The sequence below is a fragment of the Cervus elaphus genome, chromosome 20, assembly GCF_910594005.1.
Source record: "Cervus elaphus chromosome 20, mCerEla1.1, whole genome shotgun sequence".
Lineage (NCBI taxonomy): Eukaryota > Metazoa > Chordata > Mammalia > Artiodactyla > Cervidae > Cervus > Cervus elaphus.
Window position 1 is genome coordinate 132,766,758 of NC_057834.1, and position 26,406 is coordinate 132,793,163.

The 26,406-nt window shown below is 48.2% G+C and overlaps 1 protein-coding gene across 1 annotated transcript in view; it reads left to right on the plus strand.

Annotated features, from left to right (window-relative positions):
- NEU2 (neuraminidase 2) overlaps positions 1 to 20,473 on the plus strand; it is a 34,655-nt gene extending 14,182 nt beyond the window's left edge. The window contains exons 2-3 of the mRNA XM_043878746.1: positions 17,989 to 18,193; positions 19,535 to 20,473. Coding sequence (XP_043734681.1) covers positions 17,993 to 18,193; positions 19,535 to 20,473 — 1,140 coding nt within the window. The 5' untranslated portion in view covers positions 17,989 to 17,992. The remainder of the gene's footprint in view (positions 1 to 17,988; positions 18,194 to 19,534) is intronic.
- The last annotated feature ends 5,933 nt before the right edge of the window (positions 20,474 to 26,406 follow it).

The following is a 26,406-nucleotide window of genomic DNA, read 5'->3' on the forward strand; positions in this document are numbered from 1 at the left end:
CCACCCCAGTATTCTTGGGCTTCCCTTGCGGCTCAGCTGGTAGAGAATGCGCCTGCAATGTGGGAAACCTGGGTTCGATCCCTGGGTTGGGAAGATCCCCTGGAGAAGGGAAAGGCTACCCACTTCAGTACTCTGGTCTGGAGAACTCCATGGACAGTATAGTCCATGGGGTCTCAGAGTCAGATATGACTGAGTGACTTTCACTTTCACTTTTTTCCCACACACCTCTTAAGAGTGGACCTACCACCAGATTCTGAAGTTCTGACTGCTGATTTAGTTCTCTTCCCACTAGGCCAATTGGAGGTTGCTGCTAGCTTGGAGCCATAAGGGGGTCCAGGGGGCCAGCTAACTACATGAGGCATCAGTGGAAATGTCACGAGATGCAGGAAGATGGCATTTTCCAGACCTCCTCTTGGAGGCAGTATTGCATGGGGTTAGAAGTGTTTTTAGCTCCAGCTCAGACACTGGAGGGTTGAGTGAACTCGGTTTCCTCATCTGTACAATTGAATGATAATAATGTCTATGTCATGGGGATGTCGTGGGGATTAAATGAATGAATAGTTGTAATTTGTATTGTAAGCAATAGAGTCTGTAAATACAATTTACAAAACACTTAAAAATTATTGTAGGGTACTTGAAGAGTGTCTAGCACTTTGGAAGAGCCACTGAAGTATTTGCTGTTATTACTATGAAGATATTTAGAAATTGGTGTTGCTGGTGGGTGTGCATGTTTGGGCCCGCACTGAGTGGCTGAGGATAGAGAATTCTTAAGCAGACACTGGGGTCCCCTTTTTCCTCCCCACTCCCCTGTCCTGTTCTAGGGAGCATGCATGCTCAGACTGACTCTTTGCAACCCCATAGACTGCAGCCCTCCAGATTCCTCTGTCCATGGAATTTTCCAGGCAAGAATACTGGAGTGAGTTGCCACTGCCTACTCCAGGGGATCTTCCTAGCCCAGGGATCAAACCCATCTCTTGCACTGACAGGTGGATTCTTTACCACTAGTGCCACCTGGGAAGCCCTGTCCTGTGCCAGCTTTGGTCCTAAATACACACGTGACAAATACTTACACCAGCAGCCCATAGGGGCTCGAGTTAGCATGTATCCACAGCCTTCCCACTCCACATCAACATCTCTCACACAGGGGCGTCATCATCAACCTCATAGGTTTTACAGAACAAGACATTTGTGGGCATTTGTGAGGTCACAGGAGGCTATCCTCGTCAGGTCCTTGGACAGGTATCAGCCATGACTATTTGGTATGGGGCAATAATAATAACCCACTCATCCCTGCTAGAATGCAAACTTCACAAGGCCAGGATCTCTGTTTCATCCATGAAGCATCCCAAGTTTTTGGAACAATGCAGGCACAGGGTAGGAACACAATACAGTTTTGCAATATGAATGAATCAATTTGTCCCTGCCCTACAGGAGATTAAGGTCTGAAAGAGGAATCCAGAAAACAGTCACAGAGGCTGTGGAAATCAATTCAGACTTCTTTAAACTGGGACACGCTCAACTCCTCCCCAATTTGCTCTCCCAATCCTATTCATTCTACTGCTTGCCCTCTCTCACCTGGAAAATAATAGACTCACTTTCTGTCCCTTTTCCCCTGAAACCCAAAGAGGGATTTCCTAAAAAGTAAATCAGGTAAGATCACTCCCTTGTCTAAAGCAGTTTGAAATCTTACCATTGCCTCCAGGCTGAAGTCCAGCTCCAAAGGCCAATAAGCACATGCAGAGATGCTCAACATCATTAGCCATCATTGTATCAAATGCCAATCAAAACCACAGTGTACCACTTCACACCCTCTGGCGTGGCTGTTATTAAAAAAGACACAATAGCCAGTGTTGATGAGGACGTGGAGGCATTAGAATCTTAACACATTGCTCCTAGGAATGTAAAGTGCTGCAGCTGATGTGAGAATAGCCTGGCAACTCCTCAAAAAGTTAAACACGGAATTACCACCCTACCCAGTAACTCTTCTCCTGGGTAAATACCTAAGAGCCTTCTCTTGTAAATACCTACAAACTCTTGATCGATTTTCTAGAGGACACTGTTGAACTGCATCTTTCTACCCTATTTTCATTTCTATTTTTAATTATATTTCTTTCCCATCTACGTTTCTTAATAAAGTTTCAACTTAGCAACACCATTATGTATTACAAGCCCCATTCTCTTGGACTGCCCTTTGCAGGTCATTTTATGATGGAGACTGTTCTTCCAGCTGTGTTTAGACAATCACATATTCTTAGGCAATCACATGTCCAAGCAATAATATTCATAATGGACTGAGTAAAATAATGATAGATTATATTTCTTTCTCAAAAATGTTGAATTAAGTTTTAAATAAATGATACGTGCACATGGTAAAGAAAATGCAAGAAATTGTAAAGAGCAGACAGAATGAAAACTGCAATCACAGAAAACTAACCAAACTGATCACATGGATGATAACCTTGTCTGATTCAATGGAACTATGAGCCATGTGTTGCAGGGTCACCCAAGAGGGACAGGTCATGGTGGAGAGTTCTGACAAACATGGTCCACTGGAGAGGGCAATGGCAAACCACTTCAGTCTTTTTACCTTGAGAACCTCATGAACAGTATGAAAAGGCACAAGAATATGACACTGAAAGATGAACTCCCCAGGTAGGCAGGTGCCCAATATGCTACCAGAGAAGAGTGGAGAAATAACTCCAGAAAGAATGAAGAGGCTGAGCCAAAGCAAAAACAACACCCAGCTGTGGATGTGACTGGTGATGGAAGTGAAGTCCAATGCTGTAAAGAATGATATTGCATAAAAACCTGGAATGTTAGGTCCATGAATCAAGGTAAATTAGAAGTGATCAAATAGAAAAAAAAAAAAAAAAAAAGAAGTGATCAAATAGGAGATGGCAAGAGTGAACATTGACATTTTAGGAATCAGTGAACTAAAATGGACTGGAATGGGTGAATTTAACTCAGATGATCATTACATCTACTACTGTGGGCAAGAATCCCTTAGAAGAAATGGAGCAGCCATCATAGTCAGCAAAAGAGTCCAAAATGCAGTACTTGGATGCAATCTCAAAAACAACAGAATGATCTCTGTTCATTTCCAAGGCAAATCATTCAATATCACAGTAATCCAAGTCTATGCCCCCCGACCACTAACACTAAAGAAGCTGAACGGTTCTATGATGACTGACAAGAACTTCTAGAACTAACACCAAAACACAGATGTCCTTCTCATCATAGGGGACTGGAATGCAAAAGTAGGAAGTCAGGAAATACCTGGATTAACAGGCAAATTTGATTTTGGAGAACAAAATGAAGCAGGGAAAAGGCTAACAGAGTTGTGTCAAGAGAACACACTGGTCATAGCAAACACCCTCTTCCAACAACACGAAAGACAACTCTACACATGGACATCACCAGATGGTCAATTGTTGGTCCTTTAATGAACCAGAACCTGGTGGCCCGGAGTTGAAGATAAGAAAGTAAGAGAGAGGAAGAGGCTGATAGCCCCTGGTTTACGCGGAAAGCCAATAAAGCCCTGTTCTTAGAAGAGCTCGCGCTGCTGCACGTAGGCACCAGGCGCCCTCTTGAGTGGGGTGAAGGCACAGTGCACCTTCTCGAGAGGGTCTTAGAAGCCCAAGAAAGTGAGCTCAGCGGGCCTCTGCACCCAAGGAATTAGCCTGAGTGAGACAGAGAAGGAAAGAAAGAAAGGAAGGAAGGAAAGAAAGAAAGAAAGACAGACACGGGGACCCAAGCTCTGATGGAGCAAAGATGCTTTAATCAACATGGTGTGGGCATATATACTGTCTTACAAGGTAGTTATTCTCAGCAAAGATAAAGATTAAAATTCCAGATATACAAAACTTAAGACAATCCCTATCAAAGAGAGTGTTGCAAACAATCACTTTTTACCGTATAGTTCATAAAAAGGAAGAGGGTACTTATCACCGTAATGAGAAATGCCTGGATTCCTCAGCCCCAGGAAAGGCGTGCCTCTCCTCTTAATTCCTGAATATTCAGTAATTAATAAGGGCCAGAAGGTTCCTGACAGATCCAAAACAGCACACAGGAAGCCTCTTGTTAAATGCTTCCTGACAGTCAATACTGAAATCAGATTCATTATATTCTTTGCAACAGAAGCTCTATACAGTCAGCAAAAACAAGACTGGGAGCTGACTGTGGCTTAGATCATGAACTCCTTATTGCAAAATTCAGACTAAAATTGAAGAAAGTAGGGAAAACCACTAGACCATTCAGATATGACCTAAATCAAATTCCTTACAATTTATACAGTGGAAGTGACAAACAGAATCAAGGGTTTAGATCTGATAGACAGAGTGCCTGAAGAACTATGGATGGAGATTTGTAACATTGTACAGGAGGCTGTGATCAAAACCATTCCCAAGAAAAAGAAATGCAAAAAGGCAAAATGGTTGTCTGAGCAGGCCTTACAACTGGCTGAGAAAAGAAGAGAAGTGAAAGGCAAAGGAGAAAAGGAAAGATATACCCATCTGAATGCAGAGTTCCCAAGAATAGCAAGGAGAGATACGAAAGTCTTCCTAACTGATCAATGCAAAGAAACAGAGGAAAACAATAGAATGGCAAAGACTAGAGGTTGTTAGGAAAAACGCCGCGGGAGGAAAAAGCCGCCTCTAAGGACCGGTGGTAAAGGCCTTTTATTAAGCGTCGCTCTCGGGCAGAACTCCCGGGGGGCTGGTGAGTGAGGAGACAAAGGGAGTCTGCAAGGTATGAGGGGTGGGGAGGGGTTTTATAGTCCGGGCAGGCATCCAGGCCAGGTCTTTTCATATAAGGAAGAAAGCGCGGGCTACAGCGGTGGTCAGTGTCCGAGGGCTGTATGTTGGTACCTGATTGGGCCAGGCTGCAGGGGGCCAGCCCCTGGAAGTTTAGCCAGCCTCCGGAATTTGCCTTGCAGCACTTTCCCGGGGGCATGCCCCGACCTTTCATCCCGGCCTTTTTGTTATAGAACAAGGGGCGCCGGTTCTCTCTGGCTATTTCCTGCTGAACGGGGGCGACGAGGGGTAGGGGCCAGCCGGGACGAAAGGTCAGCTTATGCAGGATTGTGAAGTGGGTCTATGTCTTTTTGATTGAGTCGAGTATAAGCTGTTAGGAGCATGGCCCGTCCGGTCGCAGCCTGCGCTATTTCTTGGACCCAGCGAAGAATAAGTTGGACGAGGCAGGGGCCTGTGGTGAGGCCCAGAACCAGCAGGAGTATAGGGCCTAGAAAGGGCAAGAGGTATGGGAGTAAACCATTGAGTCTGGTCCAGAGGGGGCTTTCTTGGAGCTGTCTGCGCCTTTGTTCCAGGCCTGACGGTTGGGGCCGATAGGGGCTGTGGAGATGCCAGTCGATGTCCAGGGCCGTAGCCACCTGCTGGGAGATCTGTGAGAGTATATATATATATATATATATATATATATATATTTATTTTTATTTTTTTTTAAGAGAGGAGTAGGGCAGGAGGGGATGACCAGAAAGGAGTGGGTAAATAGGCAGGAAGCTAATTGACAGGGTGGTGGTTGGGTTTGGAGTGGACATGAGGGTTGGCCGTCAATGCCCATAACCGAAACCTGGGAAGGACGTAAAGTGTCCCTGAAAGAGGGAAGGACCGAATAGGTAGCCCCCGCATTAACCAGACTTTACCCGTTACCTGGAGCGTTACCCTGGGCTTGGCTTGGGTTATCAGGGTTCCCGAGTCTGGGCGATGTCAGCCATCGTCGAAGCTCAGCAGCTCGAAGGCCGGAGGAGGGCAGGAGGTCTCCCTGGGGCGCTCTGGTCCCCAGCCCCTAGAGGTCGGGGCCCGAGAGGCCCGGGGACAGTCACTAGCCCAGTGTCCTCGTTGTTTGCGCAACGGGCACGGCTTGGAAGAAGGCCGCGGATTGGGGCACATCTTGGCCCAGTGTCCTTTTTGGCCTCACTTGAAGCAGGCCCCCGGAGGGGGGTTTTGGGACCCTGAGCCCGCCGCCAGCCGCAGGGCCGCTATTAAGGCCTGGGTTTGCTGGTTTAGGAGGCTTGCCTGAAATTTGGCCTCTTGCTTGAGCCTTGCCTTTCGGCTGGCCTCAGCAGTTTCTTCACGGGCGTTATAAACTTTAAAGGCCATTTTTACCAGGTCTCGAATAGGGGTCTGAGGGCCGTCCTCGGCCTTGGCCAGCTTTTTTCAGATGTCAGGTGCGGATTGGGAGATAAAATGATTGGCCAAGGTAGCTGCCCCAATGGGGGACTCAGGGGACAGTCTGGTGTATTGAACAAGGGCCTCAGTCAGCCGATTAAGAAACATGGCTGGGTTTTCGTCGGGCCCCTGAGTCACCTCATCTAGTTTGAGGAGGTTTACTACCTTATGGGAGGACGTTTCCATCCCATCGAGGAGACACTCTATCATATAGCGTACCCGCAGCTGGCCGCCACCCCCTTCCTGGTAGTTCCAATCAGGGTCGGTGCCAGGAACTGCCTGAGCTCCCGGGGGGCGCTCGAGGGAGGGGTTGGCACAGTGCCGCTGGTCGGCCTGAGCCCTGGCTGCCGTCCAAATGGCCTGCCTCTCTTCGGGGGTGGTGGTAGATCCCAGGATGACATATATGTCCTGCCATGTTAAGGTGTAGGCGCGGGTCAGACCAGTAAACTGCTTAATGTACTGAGTGGGGTTGGAGGAAAAGGATCCCAGCTTGGCCTCAATCTGTGCTAAGTCTTGGAGAGAAAAGGGGACGTGGACCTGGGCTAGACCCTCAGCTCCGGCTACTTGTCGCAGAGGGAGTAGTGGGGCTGGGGGAGGGGGCGGGGAGGCCCCTGGAGGGTTGCTATGGGAGCGAGTGTGGGAGCTAAACGGAGACGAGAAGGGAGTGACGGGGGGAAGAGGAGGATACAAGATAGGGTTAAGGGCCGGAGAATCTGGGGCCTGCGGTGAAGCCTCAGGGGCGGGAACAGGAGCAAAAGAGGCCGGAGTAGGGTTAGAGGGGGAGAGGTTAGGAGGGGCCGGAGTGGAAGGGGAGGGAGTAGGAACCGGAGAGGAAGGGGAGGGGGCCGTGGGAGAGGCGTAGGGAGGGGGGGCCACCAGATCTTCTGGGGGAACAGAGAAAGCAGAGGACTCAGAGGCGGGAGGGGTTGGCTTAGCTCGGGAGGGTGGAGTCGGGGGGCCATGGTGAGTAGGATCTGGCTAGGAGCACACTTAGTGCACAGGGTGGGGCGAGAGCGCTACGCCCAAAAGGCCTGAACATAGGGGACCTCAGACCATTTTCCCGTTCTCCGGCAGTAATTATCCAAATCACGGAGGACGTCAAAGTCTAGTGTCCCTGTGGCTGGCCATTGTGAGCCATTATCTAGGGAATACTGAGGCCAGGCCTGTGAGCACAGAAAAGTGAGCTGCTGGGGGCGGATATCTCTCTTTAGCCCTAGAGTCTGCAGGTTAGCTAGCAGGCACTCTAAGGGGGTGGAGTATCGGGGATCGGGTTTGGAGGCTGTCAATCCCATGACGACCACGGGGCGTGGAGGCAACCCCCGCTGTCCGAACGTCTTCGGATGAGTCAAGCGGAGCCGGAGGTCCGTGTAGTCGCGGGGAACGTCTTCCTCATGACCGCAGGGACCCGGAAAGGCCGAAGCCGGAGGCCGAAGCCGGAGGTCTACTCAGCCGCTGGGGACGTCTCCCCACCAGCTGGTGACCGGGAGGGCCCAGTAAGTGCGCACTCGTTACGGGGCCCTAGGAGGTGGTCGTCAGGGAATGCAGGCCCCAAAGCCGAAGAGACTTACTCCGTATCCTGCCGTCCAGGGGGTTGGTCGGCCGCCTGGGTCCGAGGCTTCCGTGGCGGTGGAGCTCGAGGGGGCCTCAACGGCAAGTGCCGGGGGCCCTCACCTCGGGCCTCACGTTGGGGCGCCAGATGTTAGGAAAAACGCCGCGGGAGGAAAAAGCCGCCTCTAAGGACCGGTGGTAAAGGCCTTTTATTAAGCGTCGCTCTCGGGCAGAACTCCCGGGGGGCTGGTGAGTGAGGAGACAAAGGGAGTCTGCAAGGTATGAGGGGTGGGGAGGGGTTTTATAGTCCGGGCAGGCATCCAGGCCAGGTCTTTTCATATAAGGAAGAAAGCGCGGGCTACAGCGGTGGTCAGTGTCCGAGGGCTTTATGTTGGTACCTGATTGGGCCAGGCTGCAGGGGGCCAGCCCCTGGAAGTTTAGCCAGCCTCCGGAATTTGCCTTGCAGCACTTTCCCGGGGGCATGCCCCGACCTTTCAGAGGTCTCTTCAGGAAAAGTAGAGATACCAAGGGAACATTTCATTCAAAGATGGGCACAAGAAAGGACAGAAATGGTATGGACTTAACAGAAGCAGAAGATATTAAGAAGAGGTGGCAAGAATACACAGAAGAACTATACAAAAAAAGATCTGAATGGCCCACGATGGTGTGATCACCCACCTAGAGCCAGACATCCTGAAGTCCAAAGTTAAGTGGGCCTTAGGAAGCATCACTACAAACAAAGCTAGCAGAGGTGATGGAATTCCAGCTGAGTTATTTCAAATCCTAAAAGATGATGCTGTGGAAGTGCTGCACTCAATATGCCAGCAAATTTGGAAAACTCAGCGTGGCCACAGGACTGGAAAAGGTCAGTTTTCATTCCAATCCCAAAGAAAGGCAATGCTAATGAATGCTCAAACTACCACACAATTGCACTCATCTCACACGCTAGCAAAGTAATGCTCAAAATTCTCCAAGCCAGGCTTCAACAGTACATGTACCGAGAACTTCCAGATATTCAAGCTGGACTTAGAGAAGGCAGAGGAACCAAAGATCAAATTGCCAACATCCACTGGATCATAGAAAAAGCAACCAAGAGAATTCAATAAAAATATCTACTTCTGCTTCATTGACTAGGTTAAAGCCTTTGACTGTGTAGATCAAAACAGACTGGAAAATTCTTAAAGAGAAGGGAATACCAAGCCGCTTTTACTTGCCTCCCGAGAAATCTGTATGCAGGTCAAGAAGTAACAGTTAGAACTGGACATAGAACAACAGACTGGTTCAAAATTGGAAAAGGAGTACATCAAGGCTGTATATTGTTACCCTGCTTATTTAACTTATATGCAGAACATATCATATAAAATGCTTGGCTGGATGAAGCACTAGCTGGAATCAAGAATGCTGGGAGAAATATCAATAACCGCAGATATGCAGATGACATCACCCTTATGGCAGAAAGCAAAGAGGAACTAAAGAGCTTCTTGAAGAAAGTTAAAGAACAAATTGAAAATTTTGGCTTAAAACTTAGCATTCAAAAAATGAAGATCTTGGCATCCCATCCCATCATTTCATGGCAAATAGATGGGGAAACAATGGAAATATTGATAGACTTTATTTTGGGGGGGATCCAAAATCCACTGCAGATGGTGACTGCAGCCATGATATTAAAAGACGCTTGCTCCTTGGGAGAAAAGCTATGACCAGCCTAGAGCGAATATTAAAAAGCAGAGACATTACTTTGCCAACAAAGGGCCATCTAGTCAAAGCTATGGTTTTTCTAGTAGTTATGTATAGATACGAGAGTTGGACCATAAAGAAAGCTGAGCACCAAAGAATTGATGCTTTTGAACTGTGGTGTTGGAGAAGACTCTTGAGAGTCCCTTGGGCAACAAGGAGATCAAAGCAATCAATCCTAAAGGAAATCAGTCCTGAATATTCATTGGAAGGACTGATGCTGAAACTGAAGCTCCAATACTTTGGCCACCTGATCCGAAGAGCTGAAAAACTGACACAGTGATAAAGCCTCTGATGCTGGGAAAGATTGAAGGCAGCAGGAGAAGGGGGCAACAGAGGATGAGATGGTTGGATGGCATCACCAACTTGATGGACATGCATTTGAGCAAGCTCCGGGAGTTGGTGGTGGACAGGGAAGCCTGGCGTGCTGCAGTCCATGGGGTCACAAAGAGCCAGACACAACTGAGCAACTGAACTGTACTGTAACGGGCGTACACAGGAGGCCATGTGACTGTTAGACCTCACCTCACTTCCTACTTCCCTCCCCAGAATCACATCACAGGTGGGACTCCCCAGAAAGTAGGCTCCAATGCCCAATGTTTATAGGGGAGCCTCCTGGGGCCAATGCTGTGGAAAGGAAGGGAAGATGGTGGGGATTGTGCAGAGGGAGATGCTGGGCTGAGAATCTAAAGGACTTTTTGGCTCAGCCCATGGGGAGCCCTGGAGCTGGGACACTTTAGAGTTATCAGTCAGGACAAGAGGATCAGGTCTGTGTATTCTGGGCAGGCCAGTCATCAAATACAGTCCTTCCTGGAGTGTGACCAGGAGGAAGTTATTTTCAGCCCCCTGAAGGGGACCAAGGTGGCCCAGCACCAATGGAGTTCATGTCATTCATGGTCTCCAAGTTCCCTTTGGCCCTTGCCACCCTTTTCATGTGTGTGTTAGTCACTCAGGCATGTCTGTAGCCTATGGCCCATCTATGGAATTCTCCAGGCAAGAATACTGGAGTGGGTTGCCATTTCCTCCTCTGGGGATCTTCCTGAGGCAGGAATCGAACCTGGGTCTCCTGCACTGCAGGCAGATTCTTTACCATCTGAGCCACCGGGAAAGTCACCCTTTTGAGCCAAATGCTTTTTTTTTTTTTAAGATTTTTTTTTTCAATGCAGACCATTTTTAAAGTCTTTACTGAATTTGTTACAAAATTGGTGGTGGTTGTTTGGTCCCTAAATTGTGTCTGAATTTTGTGACCCCGTGAACTGTAGCCTGCCAGGCTCATCTGTTCATGGGAATTTTCCAGGCAAGAACAGTGGAGTGGGTTGCCATTTCCTTCTCCAGGGATCTTCCCAAACCCAAGGATTGAACCCATGTCTCCTGCACTGCAGGCAGATTCTTTACCAACTGAGCCACAGGGAAGCCCATATTGCAATATTGTTTCTGTATTTTTTTTCTGCTTTGGGTTTTTGGACATGAGGCATGTGGGATCTCAGCTCCCTGACCAGCAATTGAAAATGCAGTGTCTGTATTGAAACGCAAAGTCACAACCACGGGACCACCAGGAAACCTCCTAAAATGTTTATTTATTGACTTCTTATTTCTGCCTTCATGGCATGTGGGATCTTAGTTCCCTGACCAGGGATTGAACCTATGCCCCATGCAGTGGAATTGTGGACTCTTAGCTACTAGACCTCCAGCGAAGACCCCTGAAATGCTTGTTGTAAAGTGTCATTTTCTTGTCACTCTGGAGGATCCCCTGAGCCTGAATGAGCTGTCAGGGGCCTCTCTGTTCCATTCCCAGCGCCCTGCCCCTTCTCCAGGGTCGGAGTCCACATGGAAGGGCAACGGGGCCTCAGCCTCAGCAACCTGGAGAGGAGAACCTCAAGAATCAAGGCTTCCCCCCACCCCTCAGGATTCCCTGGGGGCTCGGAAGGTCAAGAATCTGCCTGCAATGCAGGAGAACTGGGTCCGATCCCTGGGTTGCGAAGATCCCCTGCAGAAGGGACTGGCTACCCACCACATTGTTCTTGCCTGGAGAATTCCATGGACAGAAGAGCCTGCTGGGCTGCAGTCCACAGGGTTGCAAAGAGTTGTACAGGACTAAGCCACTAACACTTTCACTACCCCCCCCCCCCCCACTCCTCCTTTTTTTCAAAGACAACTTTCTGGAGCTCTGGATTTATATAAAGCTCACATATGTCAGTTTCTGGAGGCTGGACAGTTGCAGAATGCCACTCAGCGCTCCTCCCATCCCACCAGGGGCTCAGCGTTTGATTAAGATATGCTGGGTTTAGCAAAAGTAGTTGCAGGTTATCACAAATCTGTCTTAAGGAGGTTTGTCATCTGGTAATAAAAATACAACACAAAATACTCTCTTCCGAATAGCCATTCCTAACATCTCATGGACAGAGGTGCTGACAGACTCCATGGGAGGGAGGTGAGAGTGAGGGAACAGGGGCTTGGTGAGTAATAATGGAGGATGAACCCTATGTGGGAAGGGGACAGGCCCCCAGCGTGGTCGACTGTCAGGAAGCATTTAACAGTAAGATTCCTGTGTGCTGTTTCCTATCTCTCTTGAGCCCTCTGTTCCTTATCAGTCCCTGTCAGGGGCGAGAGGAGCAGGCAAGCCTCATGGGATGCTTGCATAGGATTTCCTTCATGAGCTTTTCCATTTGGTGAAAGGAGTTATTTACGACCCTCTTTTCTCAGTTGTGTCTGACTCTTTGTGACCCCATGGACTATTGTAGCCCACCAGGCTCCTCCGTCCATGGGATTCTCCAGGCAAGAATACTGGAGGGTTTGCCACTTTCTTCTCCAGGGGATCTTCTGGACCCAGGGATTGAACCCAGGTCTCCTGCATTGCAGGCAGACGCTTTAACCTCTGAGCCACCACGGAAGCCCCTTTGATATAAGATCGCCTCTTGGTCTTATGGCCTTTATTGCTCTTTGCTTCCTCGGTAAATTTGTAAAGTCTGGTCTTTCGATCTTTATCTAAAGAAGCTACTGGTATATATGCTCTTACAGAATTCAATAAAGCACCTTTGTTCCATCAGAGCTTGGGTCCCCGTGTCTTTCTTTCTTTTCTCCTCTGCTCTTTCTCTCTGTCTCTGTATTTCTGGCTGATTCCCTCGAGTGCAAAGGCCGGCTGCGTAAATATTAGCCTCTTTCCGTCTTTCACTTTCTTATCATCAACTCCAGACCACCAGGTTCCGGTCCAATAAGGGGCCAACAAGTGGTCACTGAACAGGGACTCCAATACACGTGGCAGATTCAGACGGAGTGACCCCAGAGGGCCTGTTGAGGCTGGTAAGTACTAAGACACGGGTCAATCAGCTGGAAAGCCCCCTCACTTTTCTGCTTTACTTCATCACTTATTTAAAGTTCAGGGACTTTTGGTTTCATGCCAATGAGTAGAGGCTTGTCCCCTGGTGCCCTGATGAAGGCAGTTTTGATTTAAAAATTTGGCACTGGGTCAAAGAGAATGTTGAACAAGCCACCAGACAGGGAAAAGATATTCTGATAGATTTCTGGCCCCTGTGGGCTCTCATTAAACCTGTGATTCTGCCATTTCAAGGTAATTCTAGCCCTCCTGATATTCGGCAACATAAAATATTTCAGAATTTTCCTACAAGCCTTGCCCTGGCTGCTCCAAATGCTCCTCCTCTGCCAACAGGTGCAAATCCAAAAGTCTCTCCTTTACTAGGACCTAATGAAACTTACGCTGATTTTTTAGCTAGATTAGAAACTGCTATTTCCCGTACTGTAATCAGAGAAAAAGATAAAAGGCAACTAGAAAAATTACTTGCTTATGAAAATGCAAAGCAAGTATGTCAAAAGGCTATAGCTTCAATTTGTGAGACAGGGACTATTATTGATTATTTGAAGCCTGTTGCAATATTGGATCAGAAACTCAAAAGGTGCAAATGCTAGCTAAAACAATGGTTGCTACCTTTAGAAGGGGAAATGAAGGATGCGTTACATGTGGAGATAAGATTTAAAAAGGGACTTCCCTAAGAAAGCTCAAAAAAAAAAAAAAAACCTCCAAAAGTCTGCCCCTGCTGCCGTAGAGAAATGCATTGTGCCAAAGAGTATAAATCTAAATTTGATATTGAAGGAAAACCTATTCCAGAAAACCCCAAGCAGGAGACCCCCCAGGTCCCCTTCAACAAAAAGCAGGAGCAAATTCCATCTTTTCCCTCAAACCCTCAACATCCAGCAATGCTGCTGTTGATATACTAGCCCTAAATGACTTTCTCCTTTACCCTCAAGCAATCCCCTCTAGAATATCTACCAGACTTTTTGGGTCCCTGCCCCCACAAACCTTCGGTCTTTTGCTTGGCCGATCTAGTTTGACTTAACAGGCAGGAAGGCCGGGGGTCTCCAAATGGAGAAAATAGGCTGCAAGTGTCAGACATTTTTATCTCTTTTAAGCGGCAGGAGGAAACAAACTAGCGATATATTTTTGTTTTTCCTTCTCCATACAAATTTAAAAAGAGGTTTCTCTTAAAATACTATGTTGCCATAATGATATCTGGTTTCACCTAAAGTTAACTATTCTCAAACCCTGAGTTAACCAATGCATTTTTCTTATGAAAATGTTTGTCTTAAGCTATGTTAATGTGCTATACATTTACCCCAGACTCTGTCTTCAAGTCGGTTCTGCCTAATGGCTCAGAACCTACTTGACAAACCAGTATGTTATACTCAGATATTGTTCCCCTAATCTATGTAAACAAAACTATTTGTATGGTAATCTGCCTTTCTTCAAGATTCATGTCAATCATTTTATGGCCCGGGACAACTCAGCTGGTGCCAAGGTTATCTCAAAATGCATGTTGTGGGTGAGGGGCCTGGTGCTATTCTCTGAGTTTTGATACATTTCCTTTCTCTAATTCTCTAATTAGCAGACTGCTAGTAGTTATAAGACATCTGGCTAAAGACTAGCAGGGGGGCACTCTTTCTGCCCCCTTCTGATATCTGTCAGAAGCTTTCTCTATCTCCTTTATACTTTAATAAAACCTTATTACAAATAAATCTCAATTTGAAAACACATTACAAACTTCTACCAATTTCCCAATAGCTTTTCTAAAATATTTTGGAGAAATTTCATTTCATTATCCTTCTGGTAAGCTGTGAAATTTCTTCAAAAATACTGAATTTATTATTTCCCACATTATCAGTTCACAGCCTATACCACAAGCTGAGGTTTTTTTTATATAGATGGGACTAAAAACACCAAAGCTTCATTCTGGTCTCTTAAAGAATATGAAGTCTTTTATACTAAATTTCATTCTGCTCAACAAATAAATGATATGCTCTTATTCAAGTAATTTGCCTACATCCTTACCCCATTAATATAGTCTCTGATTCTATATATTCAGTTTTTGTATTAAAAAATACAAAAACCTCCACCATAAACTCCAATCAACCTATTATTCAACAACTCTTTTTTTAAACTACAATCTGTTATTAAAAACCGCTCTTCTCCCATTTATGTTACACATACAATCTTTTTCTATTAAACATATTACAGGTATTTCTTATAATCCACAGACACAAGACAGTCGAACAAACACATCACACACTAAAGTTGCAAATAAAAAAAATTTAAAAAGGGGGAATACACAGGAACACTACTGTCTTCCTTATCTAAAGCAGACTTTACCAGATTCCAACATAAGATATTTTCTAAGCCTATAACAATTGTTAATACAGCTTTATTTGTTTTAAATTTTTTAAACTTGTCACAAGGGGATATCTTGACAAGAACAGAAATACATTTCGAGGAATTGAAGGACACTTCTCTTCCTCTGCCCGTTTGGTATCAAGATGGATTCAATAAACAATGGAAATCTGGGATATTAATCTTACAGGGAAAGGGATATGTTTGTATTTCCCCAGATGGATCCAACAAACTTTTTCCTCGGAAAATTCAACCCAAGGGGGCCCCCCTTGGGCATTCAAAATGGAGATGAAATAACTAGAACCCCCGGAGGAAGAAGTTCCAATACGGGCCATGGCGGCTCTAAACATCTCCAGGAAGTGCTGTCCTCAGCAACATCAACCCTATGATCACCCCACTTGGGGACAAATGAAAACCCTTACTAATGAAGTTAAAAATCTGGTTTCTCAACAAGAAATGCCTGAGTCCTAAAAACCTTTCTATCGCTATGCTGACCTGCGTGACCCCTGGTTGAGCCAGATTAACAAATCAGATTTAACTGGGCTTACTTACCCAACCCCCCTTTATTATAGGTCATATGAAATGGACGGAGAAAAGACCTATAGTATCAACCAATGACTCCACCCATATGCCCCCTCCCTGGAAGCCTCACACCCTGGGGAGGAGGGAAAGCTAATTAACATTTCTTTAGGCTATGAAGTCCTTCCATTGTGCATGGGCCAAGCAAAATTATGCGTAAATGTTAGCCGACAAACTTGGGCTTTTTTCCTGCCTCCAAAAGAAGACTTTCGGACACTGCTGTCCTTTGTCTGTGAACCATGAACAGAAACTTTACAGAAAGAGTTAGGGAAAGAACAAAAAATATTATGTAAAAGGTTACTAATGGAACATTACCATGACAAAGGACTTCTTGGCTGGCTTGAGGGTGAAATGGCACCCCTCCTCATCCTCGAATTGTCCTCGATAAACAAATTGGGCCTGAACTATGGGACATATAAAAACTTGCTGCAAACACCGAAGAACTTGAAACTTGGACTAGACATTTCACAGAGACCAGTCATGGTCATAGTAACTCTTTCTTTCGCTATAATCAGTCATATTTTATACAGGCCTGTGTCCCACTTCCTTTTGTTATAGCCATAAGAAATTTACAATTTAATAAGACTTTATGTTCTGTAACTTGGTGTTAATTGCCAATTTTGTGTTACTCCTGTTCAATCATAGTGCCTACAATTGGGAACAAATCAAATTTCATTTACATGATAATGACTCTCTGAATGTACAATTACTGCAAAAGGGAATCTTTTAAACTTTTTCTAAACATCTGCCCTCTTTCACTAATTTGGAAACTTTAGCTAAACAGCTCGCAGATCAATTGTCTGGGCTAGACCCGCGAAGATGGTTTCAAAGTGTTACCCACAGCATCGGGTCTGGAACTGTAACTTTGGTGATTGTCTTGATAATTGTATTTGTTGTTTATCGTCGCCTTTCTATAAGGTTGGTTAATACTAACCAAACTCATTTGGTCAGGACCTTTTTTACAAATATAATAAAATAGGGGGAATTGTCAGGAAGATTTAACAGTAAGATTCCTGTGTGCTGTTTCCTATCTCTCTTGAGCCCTCTGTTCCTTATCAGTCCATGTTGGGCGAGAGGAGCAGGCAAGCCTCTCCCAGGACAGAGATCCAAAGAGATGGGATGCTTGCATAGGATTTTCTTTGTAAGGCACAGTTTGGGCCGAGGCAGAAAAGGAAAGACGACCTCAACAGAAGTGAGTGAAAAGTCACTCAGTCTTGTCTGACTCTTTGCGACTCCATGGACTGTAGCCCACCAGGCTCCTCCATCCATGGAATTTTCTAGGCAAGAGTACTGGAGTGGGCTGCCATTTTCTTCTCCAGGGGATCTTCCCGACCCAGGGATCAAATCCGGGTCTCCCGAATTGTGGGCAGACGCTTTACCGTCTGAGCTACCAGGGAATAAACAGAAGTAGGTCACCTTTATTCAGGCAAGGAAGGGCGACAGTCGGCCTAACAACCAGGCTGAGCGCCGAGAGGGATCAGGGAGGCTCCATATTTATAGGGAGGTTTGCGGAAGCGATAAGGGAAACGTTAATCAGGTGGGATGCTTTGGGTATTCTTTAGTTGAGATGGCATTTGTAGTTGGACAGGGGGTGATAAGTCTTCTGGGCAGGTGTAGGGGGTGGAAGGTTTCTGGACAGCGGGTGATGAGTCCCAGATAGATGCAACTGGCCTGGAGCATCAGGGCGGGACCTAAAGTTCTGTTCTGTTTTCTCCAAAGTTAGATGATTCAGCAAGGGCCTTTGAGACTGTTGTTTTCTTTCCTAGGCCCAAAAGACTCCTTCATCCTTCATTAGCTTTTCCATTTGGTGAAAGGTGTTATTTACAACCCTCTTTTGATATGGATCTCCTCTTGGCCTTATGGCCTCTATTGTTCCTTGCTTCCTTGGTAAACTTGTAAAGTCTGGTCTCTTGATCTTTAACTAAAGAAGCTACTGATATATATACTCTTACAGGATTCAATAAAGCACCTTTGCTCCATCAGAGCTTGGGTCCCCATGTCTTTCTTTCTTTTCTCTTCTGCTCTCTCTCTCTCTCTGGCTGATTCCCTGGAGCACAAAGGCCGGCTGTGTAACCCAGGGAATATTAACCTCTTTCCTTCTTTCACTTCCTTATCGTCAACTCTGGACCACCAGGATCCGGTCCAATAAAGGACCAACAGTCAGCTGGCCCGAGGGCTGCGCTGCACCTGCCTGGGAGGGTGGCTCTGGCGCATCTCAGGACGGGACTGCCAGGGACTCATCTTCTGTTCTTGTGCCCCTTCCAGCACCATGGCATCCTGCCCCGTCCTGCAGAGGGAGAAGGTGTTCCAGTCGGGAGACCACATCTACAGAATCCCGGCTCTGCTCTACCTGCCTCAGCAGGAGACCCTACTGGCCTTTGCAGAAGAGCGGACGAGCAAGAAGGACGAGCATGCCAAGCTCATTGTCCTGCGCAGGGGAAGCTACGATGCAACCACCCGCCAGGTCCAGGTAAGGCCAGATGGGGGTACCGCCGCTTTGCCAGGCATACGGGGACCAGCTCACCTTTAGATGACTGAGGTCTGGGGGCCAGAGTGTTCAAGGACCCATCAGGGATGGACAGAGAAGGTACCCCCCGGTGATCGCCCGGATCTCACATGGGTTCACCCGGAACAAGTTTGGCTGGCCTGGCTGCATCTGCTTCGGTACAAGTCAGTCGGGGAAACTGGTTTTGGAAAGATTCCCTACATCCTTGAGACACTGAGGGAGGACCAGCTCAGCATCACCTACCTGCGAGGCAGTTCATCCTCTGAGTAAAATTGACCTGGAGTGGGTAATTGGGGCGGTTGCTTGGGTCCTGAAGTTCCAGCATGTAGATAAGTAATTCTGATGAAGATCCTCAAAGCTGGCTTACTACATATGAAGGATTTAATATTGTGACTATCTTTACTGTGTGGTCATTGCTTCCTTGTAGTTGCTTAGAGCATGGGTTTGAAGCAGAGGGACCTGGGTTCATGTCCCGGTTCCACGGCTTACCAGAACTATGGCCTTGGGAAGCTCATCTACCTTATCTAAGCCTCTCAGTCTGCAGATGTAGGATGGAGGTAGTCCTACCTGCGCCCCAGGAGTTAGAGCTTAGGGTTAGATAAGACCATGAGTGTTAGACCCTCGGCACGTGTCTGCCCTTAGACTCACTCACTGGGGGATGGTTATTAAGGAATAGGAGCTTCCCTGCTAGAACCCATCTGCCAATGCAGGAGATGTAAGAGATGCAGGTTCAATCCCTGGGTTGGGAAGATCCCCTGGAGGAGGGCAAGGCTACCCACTCCAGTATTCTCACATTAAAGAACAGGGATAGACAGCAGAGTGGCAGCATCTATGACATCGACTCGGGTACTAGGGAAGCTCACTGAGTCCTAGGGTCAAGGTGCTGCCCCCTCTCAGACCACATTAGTAGCGTATGAAGTATAAAAGATGGGAGGTGATTGTCACGCTCGGTCCCACCCTGGCAGACCATTTGTTATTCCTAGCTAAGGCTTTGCTTTTCAAGAAGCGGAAGCTGGATGGAGCTGGGCAGGGCTGGTGCCCGAAGCATCTTTGTACTTGAGGTCTAGCACATCATGGTTGCCCCGGATGTGTGCTGGAAGGATTGGGTGGAGTTGGGCCATCTTGCAGGGCGTGAGGTGGAGCCCTGGCTCCCGCTCTGGGAAGTGCTGTGAAAATGAATGAATGCTAGACCAAGAGTTCTCCTCCACGAGCCTTCACGCTAACTCGCCCGCCCCCAGAGCACCACCCTTGTCAGGGTCTCTGGCCGTCTCCGGGTTACGCTTCTCCTCCTCTCCTCTCCCGCAGTGGCACTCGCAGGAGGCGGTGTCCCAAGCCCAGCTGCAGGGCTACCGATCCATGAACCCAAGCCCCCTGCATGATGAGACCACGGGTACCATTTTCCTCTTCTTCATCGCCATCCCCGGGCAGGTGTCGGAGCATCACCAGCTGGAGAGCAGGGTCAACATGACACGCCTGTGCCAGGTCACCAGCCGGGACCATGGCAGGTCCTGGAGCCCCGCCATCGACCTCACAGACTCCGTCATTGCCTCCGCCCACAGCGACTGGGCCACGTTCGCGGTGGGCCCCGGGCACTGCCTGCAGCTGAACAACCCCACGCGGAGCCTGGTGGTGCCGGCCTACGCGTACCGCTGCCTCTCCTCCCTGCAGGCGCCTTCCCCCTCCGCCTTCTGCTTGGTCAGCCACGACCACGGGTCCACTTGGGCGAGAGGGAGCTTCGTGGCCCAGGGCACCCTGGAGTGCCAGGTGGCCGAAGTCGGGGATGGGCAACAGAGGGTGGTGTATCTGAATGCGAGAAGCCCCTTCCGAGTCAGGGTCCAGGCCCAGAGTGCCAACAACGGCCTGGATTTCAATCAGTCTCAGTCAGTGCAGAAGCTGGTGGAACCCCCCCACGGCTGCCAAGGGAGCATCATTGGCTTCCCCAGCCCCCACGCAGGCTCCGAACCCCCGGCCTGGTGGCTGCTCTACACCCACCCGACTGACCCACAGCAGAGATCCAACCTGGGCGTGTACCTCAACCGGTGGCCCCCCACGCCCGCTACCTGGTCGGAGCCCACCCTGCTGGCTCCCGGCAGCTGTGCTTACTCAGACCTGCAGAGCATGGGCACCGGCCCCGACGGGTCACCCCAGTTTGGGTGTCTGTATGAATCGAATGATTACAAGGAGATCGTCTTTGTCATGTTCACCCTGAAACAAGCCTTCCCAGCTGAGTTTTTGCCGCAGTGAGCAGCGAGCCCACTGGGTGCTGCCCACGAGGGCTTTGCCCACCAAGGGGCTGGCGGTTCTCTTCCACCCAGGCCCCTCTGGACGCGGGGGGGGGGCCGCCTCCTGCTTCCCTTTGTTGTACGTGTGATCAAAAGTGTGCCTAGTGTGTGTCTGCCGCTGGGCTCCTTCCCTCCTCCATTGTCTCAGCCTCCCCAGAGGATTCTATTTTCAGCCCAGAAACTGAAGGAACCTGGCTTCTTGGAGCCCCTGGTGTCAGCCTGCCTGCTCCCCCACAGCCCGGGTTTTCTGCAGGCCTTCATGAATTATCTAGTCCAGCCCATTTCTCCTTAGCTCATCATGTTCCTGGGCTCAGGCTGGGACAAAGATGCAAATTAGCAGAGACGTGCATGTACGTTTGTGTGTCTGTGTGTGTCTCTCTGTGTGTCCTCAATGCGTTAGAGCAGGGACCATGAGCATGGCTTTGCAGGGAGGTAAAGCAGGGGCTAGGAAAAGTAAGCTGGCTTATATTGTATAAGCTTCCCAGGGCTGCTGTAAAAAAGTACCACCAACTCAGTGGCTTAAAACAACAGGAATTTACTCTCTCACAGTTCTGCAGGCTAAAAGCCCCAAACCAAGGTGTCCACAGGGTTGTGCTCACCCCAAGGGAGCATGGGGCGCGTCCTTCCCTCCCTCGTCCAGAACCTGAGGCCTCCCTTGGCTCGTGGCTGCATCACTTTCAGGTCTGCCTCTGTCTTCCCATGGCTCCCTCCTCCTTCCTCTCTGCTTTCTCTTCTGAGGGCCCACCTGGACAATCCAGGATGACCCTGCACTTAACTACATCTGCAAAGACTCTTTTCCAAATAATGTCACATTCACAGCTGTGGTTTTTCCAGTAGTCATGTATGGATGTGAGAGCTGGACCATAAAGAAGGCTGAGCACTGAAGCCCTGATGCTTTCAAATTGTGGTGCTGGAGAAGACTCTTGAGAGTCCCTTGGACAGCAAGGAGATCAAACCAGTCATTCCTAAAGGAAATCAACCTTGAATACTCATTGCAAGGACTGATGCTGAAGCTTTAATACTTTGGCCACCTAATGGGAAGAGCCGACTCATTTGAAAAGACTCTGATGCTGGGAAAGATTGAGGGCAAGAGGAGAAGGGGGTAGCAGAGGATGAGATGGTTGGCTGGCATCATCAACTCAATGTACATGAGTTTGAGCAACTCTGGGAGATATTGGAGAACAGAGGAGCTTGGTGTGCTGCAGTCCAGGGGTCACAAAAAGTAGGATACAACTTAGCAACTAAACAACAACAAAAACCCCAATGCAAGTTTAAGAAAAAATCACATCTGAAACATTCTCCTTTCGCAGAGGTTGTGTGGTTGCATGCTAAGTGCTTTACTCATGTCTGACATGAGTTTGAGCAAACTCCAGGAGATGGTGAAGGACAGGGAGGCCTGGCATGCTGCAGTTCACGGGGTTGAAAAGACTCAGACTCGACTTTGCGACTCAACAACGCAACTCAACAACGCAACAACTCAACAACGCAACAGTAAAGAATGAACCGCTACACGCAATAGCATGCTTGATTTTCAGACACTGTGTTGAGTGAAACAAGACTGACTCAAAAGAGGACACACTTTATGATTTTATTTATATGAAATTCAAGAACAGACTAAACCAGTCTTCCAAATAAATCAGCAGTGGCCAGCTCTATGGAGGAGAGCTGTTGACTAAAAATGGGCTAAAAGGAGACTTCTGGGTGCTGGGGACCTTCTCTTGCTTGATCTAGTGCTGGTGACGTGAGTGATTCCATGTGTTAAAAAGAATGAGCTTATGAGCACAAGGTTTGTGTACCTCACTCTATGCATGTTATACCTCAATAATAAAATAAACACTGAACAGAACAGTAGATGTGTTAGTTAAATCTCCACATCAGTATATTGTGTTGAGTTGTAAAACTTTGGAAGGGAAGACTTTTTAATTAAAAAATTGGAGGGGGTGAATATTATTAATGAACTTTTGGGGGGGAATAATTTTAGATTTACAGAAAAGTTACAAAGTTAGTACAGAGTGTTCCCGAACACCCCACACCCAGTCTCCCCTAATATTATCATCTTATGTAACTGTGGTACATTTGTCAAAACAAAGAGGTTTCGCTGGTACTTTACTATTAACTAAACTCTGGGCTTCATTCAGATTTCTCTAGTTTTTCCACCGATGTCCTTTTCCTGTTCTGGGATTCAATCCAGGATACATTCAGTGAAACTGAATTTTTACTGTAATTTGTGTCCTTAGACACACACACACACACACACACACACACACACACACACGTGAATGTGTGCCTGCTAAGTCACTTCAGTCGTGTCCAATTCTTTGTGACGCTATGGACTGTAGCCTGCCAGGCTTCTCTGTCCATGGGATTCTCCAGGCAGGAATACTGGAGTGGGTTGCCATTTCCTCCTCCGAGGGATCTTCCTGACCCAGGGATTAAGCCCACATCTCCTGAGTCTCTTGCACTGTCAGGCAGATCCTTTACCACTGAGCCACCTGGCAATCCCAGAGGAGAATAAGCGTGTATAGTTTTAAGCCACCAAGTGGGTGGGGGTTTGTACAACCCTAGTCTTCTTGCCTCAGCAGCTGAGAAGGGGGACCGGGTGTGGTGAGGTGAGAGGTTGCTTCTGTGCTCAGCTTTGAGCGTGACAAGCGCATCCCGGGACACCTCAAGGTCACAGTGCCCCCCAAAACATACAGAAAATGAGAAGCTAGGAAAGGGATCATTTCTATCATGTTTGCTGTTGTTCAGTCCCTAAGCCATGCCCTACTCCTTGCGGCCCCACGGACCGCAGCATGCCAGGCTTCCCTGTCCTTCATTATCTCCCGCAGTTTGCTCAAACCCATGTCCGTTGAGTCGGTGATGCCATCCAACCATCTCATCCTCTGTCACATTTCTGTCATGTCATGTAATTCCTCTCTTTGGCCCGTCCTGATATCTGATGACTCGAGGGAGGAGAAAGGGGAGTATTGACGTCTAACTTCCCTGTTGTCACAACCTTTCCTGGGATGACAGAATCCTCCCGTCCATCCCGGGGAACCCAGGCCTTCCTGTTCTGAAAGGACTCCATCTTCCAAACCCTCAGGAGAGGGAAGGTAGACTATGTTACCATGGCAACCTTCTACTCCCACCAGTCAGCCCTCAGGGACCTGGGCCATGTCCCAAGAGGTACTGTCTGTGGCAAGGGGTTAGTGTCCAGGACCCTTCCTGACCTGTTAAATGTGGAATTGACTGTAGCCTTCCAGGCTCCTTTGTTCCTGGGATTCTCCAGGCAAGAATACTGGAGTGGTTTGCCATTTCCTTCTCCAGGGGCATCTTCCCGGCCCAGAGATTGAACCTGCATTTCTTATGTCTCCTGCATTGGCAGGTGGGTTCTTTACCACCGACACCATGTGGGAAGCCTATATTGAATGTACTGGTATCCAGAGACTCCTTAGCCCCACCCGGGTCCTTCTATTTGTGGTCAAATAGGATCGATGGAGCCCCATTACACATGCACTATCTCTACAGCCCCTGCCTCTCTGATGGGGGCAGGCTTCCTGAGGATCGGGGACCTGCTAGATATCTGTCATCCAGAGACCAGAGCTCAGAAGCACAATCAGTGCCAAGGAGTCGGTGCTCTTGTCACTATTAGAAATCCTGGGACAGGATCGTCATTTCCAAAATGTCCCCATTTATTTCCCCTCTTTGTTCTGGAAGTTCTGGAGTTTCTTTGGTGGCTTAGTCAGTAAAGAATCTGCCTGCAATGCAGGAGACTTGGGTTCGATCTCTGGGTCGGGAAGATCCCCTGGAGAAGGGCATGGCAATAAACTCTAGTATTCTTGCCTGGAGAATCCCATGGACAGAGGAGCCTGGTGGGCCACAGTCCAAGAGGTCTGCAAGAGTCAGACACGACTGAGTGACTGAACTGTCTTTGTTCTGCCCAAACAGCTGATAGCTCATGGGAACTGATTGAAGAGCTGAGAACTACGTGCCGGGTCTCTCCTGTGGCCACACGCACTGCTGAAACTTTGCAGAATGGGTCCCCTACGGACGCAGGAATGGATCATCACGGTCAGCGACATGGCCAAGGCACCCTTTCCCACACCACCCACTCCAGGTGCCAAGAGTTTGGTTTGCTTCCTTGGGATGGCTGAGTCCACCATTACACAGAGGAGTGTTTTTTAGTGTCAGCCATGGAGTAGATGATGCTCTGGGAGCTGGGGATTCAACAGTGACAAGACAGAGCCCCATCCTCAAGAAACCTGGACCGCGTGGGAGGAAGTGGTTGATAAACATGTAAGCAATTTAGAGTGAATTGCAACCCAGGTTAGCAATAAAGAGAATGTACATGTGCTCAGAGCTTCCCTGATGGATCATTGATAAAGAGCTCGCCAGCCAACGCAGGAGACATGGGTTCAATCCCTGGGTCAGGGAGAGCACCTGGAGATGGAGATGCAACCCACTCCAGTATTCTTGCCTGAGACATCCCATGAACAGAGGAGCTTGGTGGGCTATGATCCACGGGGTCATAAAAAAGTCAGACACGACTTAGCAACTAAATAACAGCAAGAAGATAAGAGGAGGTGACACTTGAGCAGAGGCCCTGGAGAAACAACAACACACTTTGTTCCCCTCAAGGAGGTATAGCCGTGGACCCAGCATCTCACCAGCGTCCAGCTGGCAGCTGGCCCCCAGGACCTCAGTCTCTGGCCTTGCCCCAGTGTTGCCTTTGGGGTCCACATCATGGGTTTCCATCTGCCATGTACATAGAGCAGAGGCTACCATGATGTGGTCCCCAGAGAAAAAGCATCACCTGAAGAGCCGTGAGAAATGCAAATCCTTAGGTCCTGCTGAATCCGACAGACCTTCTGAATCTGAAACACTAGGGGCAGCCGGGAGTGCCCAGCAAGCTGGCTTTTAACAAGCCCTCCAGATGATTCTGACATGTGCGGAAGTTTGACAACTTAAAGAAACCCTGGTATAGGGCCCAACCTGCTCAGGACTTTGTTCAAGATGCAGGAAGAGCCTCTCGGTTCTACAATCTCCCTTGCCACCCTGGTGGTCTTCCTGATACAAACAGCCCTGGTGGGATTTAATGCATGGCCCCCAGAGGAGGGTGGTTGATGATGGGAAAGAAAGTTGACAAAGCTCCTCCTTCCCTGGGCTTCCACCCTGCCTTCTCCCCAGAGGAGAAGGTATGACTGGGCACACCTGTCTAACTTGGTCAGAATGATCAGAAAAGGATATTCTTTGGGCCTGGAATAAAGGCCCACGATGTCTCAATTAGCCTTCCTTTGGGACCAGTGGGTCTGCAGCCCACTCTTGTTCTGCTGACCTCTTACAACTATGCCCTCCTCTCTCAGCTGTGGTCCACCCCAACCCTGGCTCAGCTAATGCCCTTCCTCTTTTGCAAATCTTGAACTACACCTCTGAGCATTTGGCAGGTAAGTCTGGTCCCTCCTTGACCATTCTGTAGCTTAAGTATACATTTCTAATTAGCATAACCTAACAGTAAGGTTGACAGTGAATTTTTGCTAGATTCTAAAGCCATGAAGCTACACAGAGAGCTTCTGCAGCCTCTGTGTGCACAGGCTCTCCATGTGGGGGGTCCTCCTGCTCTTGACAAGTCTACCACTGGCCTTTGTTCCTTTAACTAACGCATGTGCCAGGTGCACAAGATCATGGGACATGAGTTTAATGAAGTCGTCCACTGGACAGCCTATCTCATGACAGTGGGCACTGTCTGAAATTTGTTAAGACCAAAAATGAAAAAGCTGTGAGAGTCATCTTTTGGTGTGGTCCACTATGGCCATGGTAGAATCTGTCTCCTCCCTAGAGTTTTAATCATGCCAAAGCCACACACATGCACCCATGCACACACACACGTACCCGTGCACACACAATGCACCCATGCAC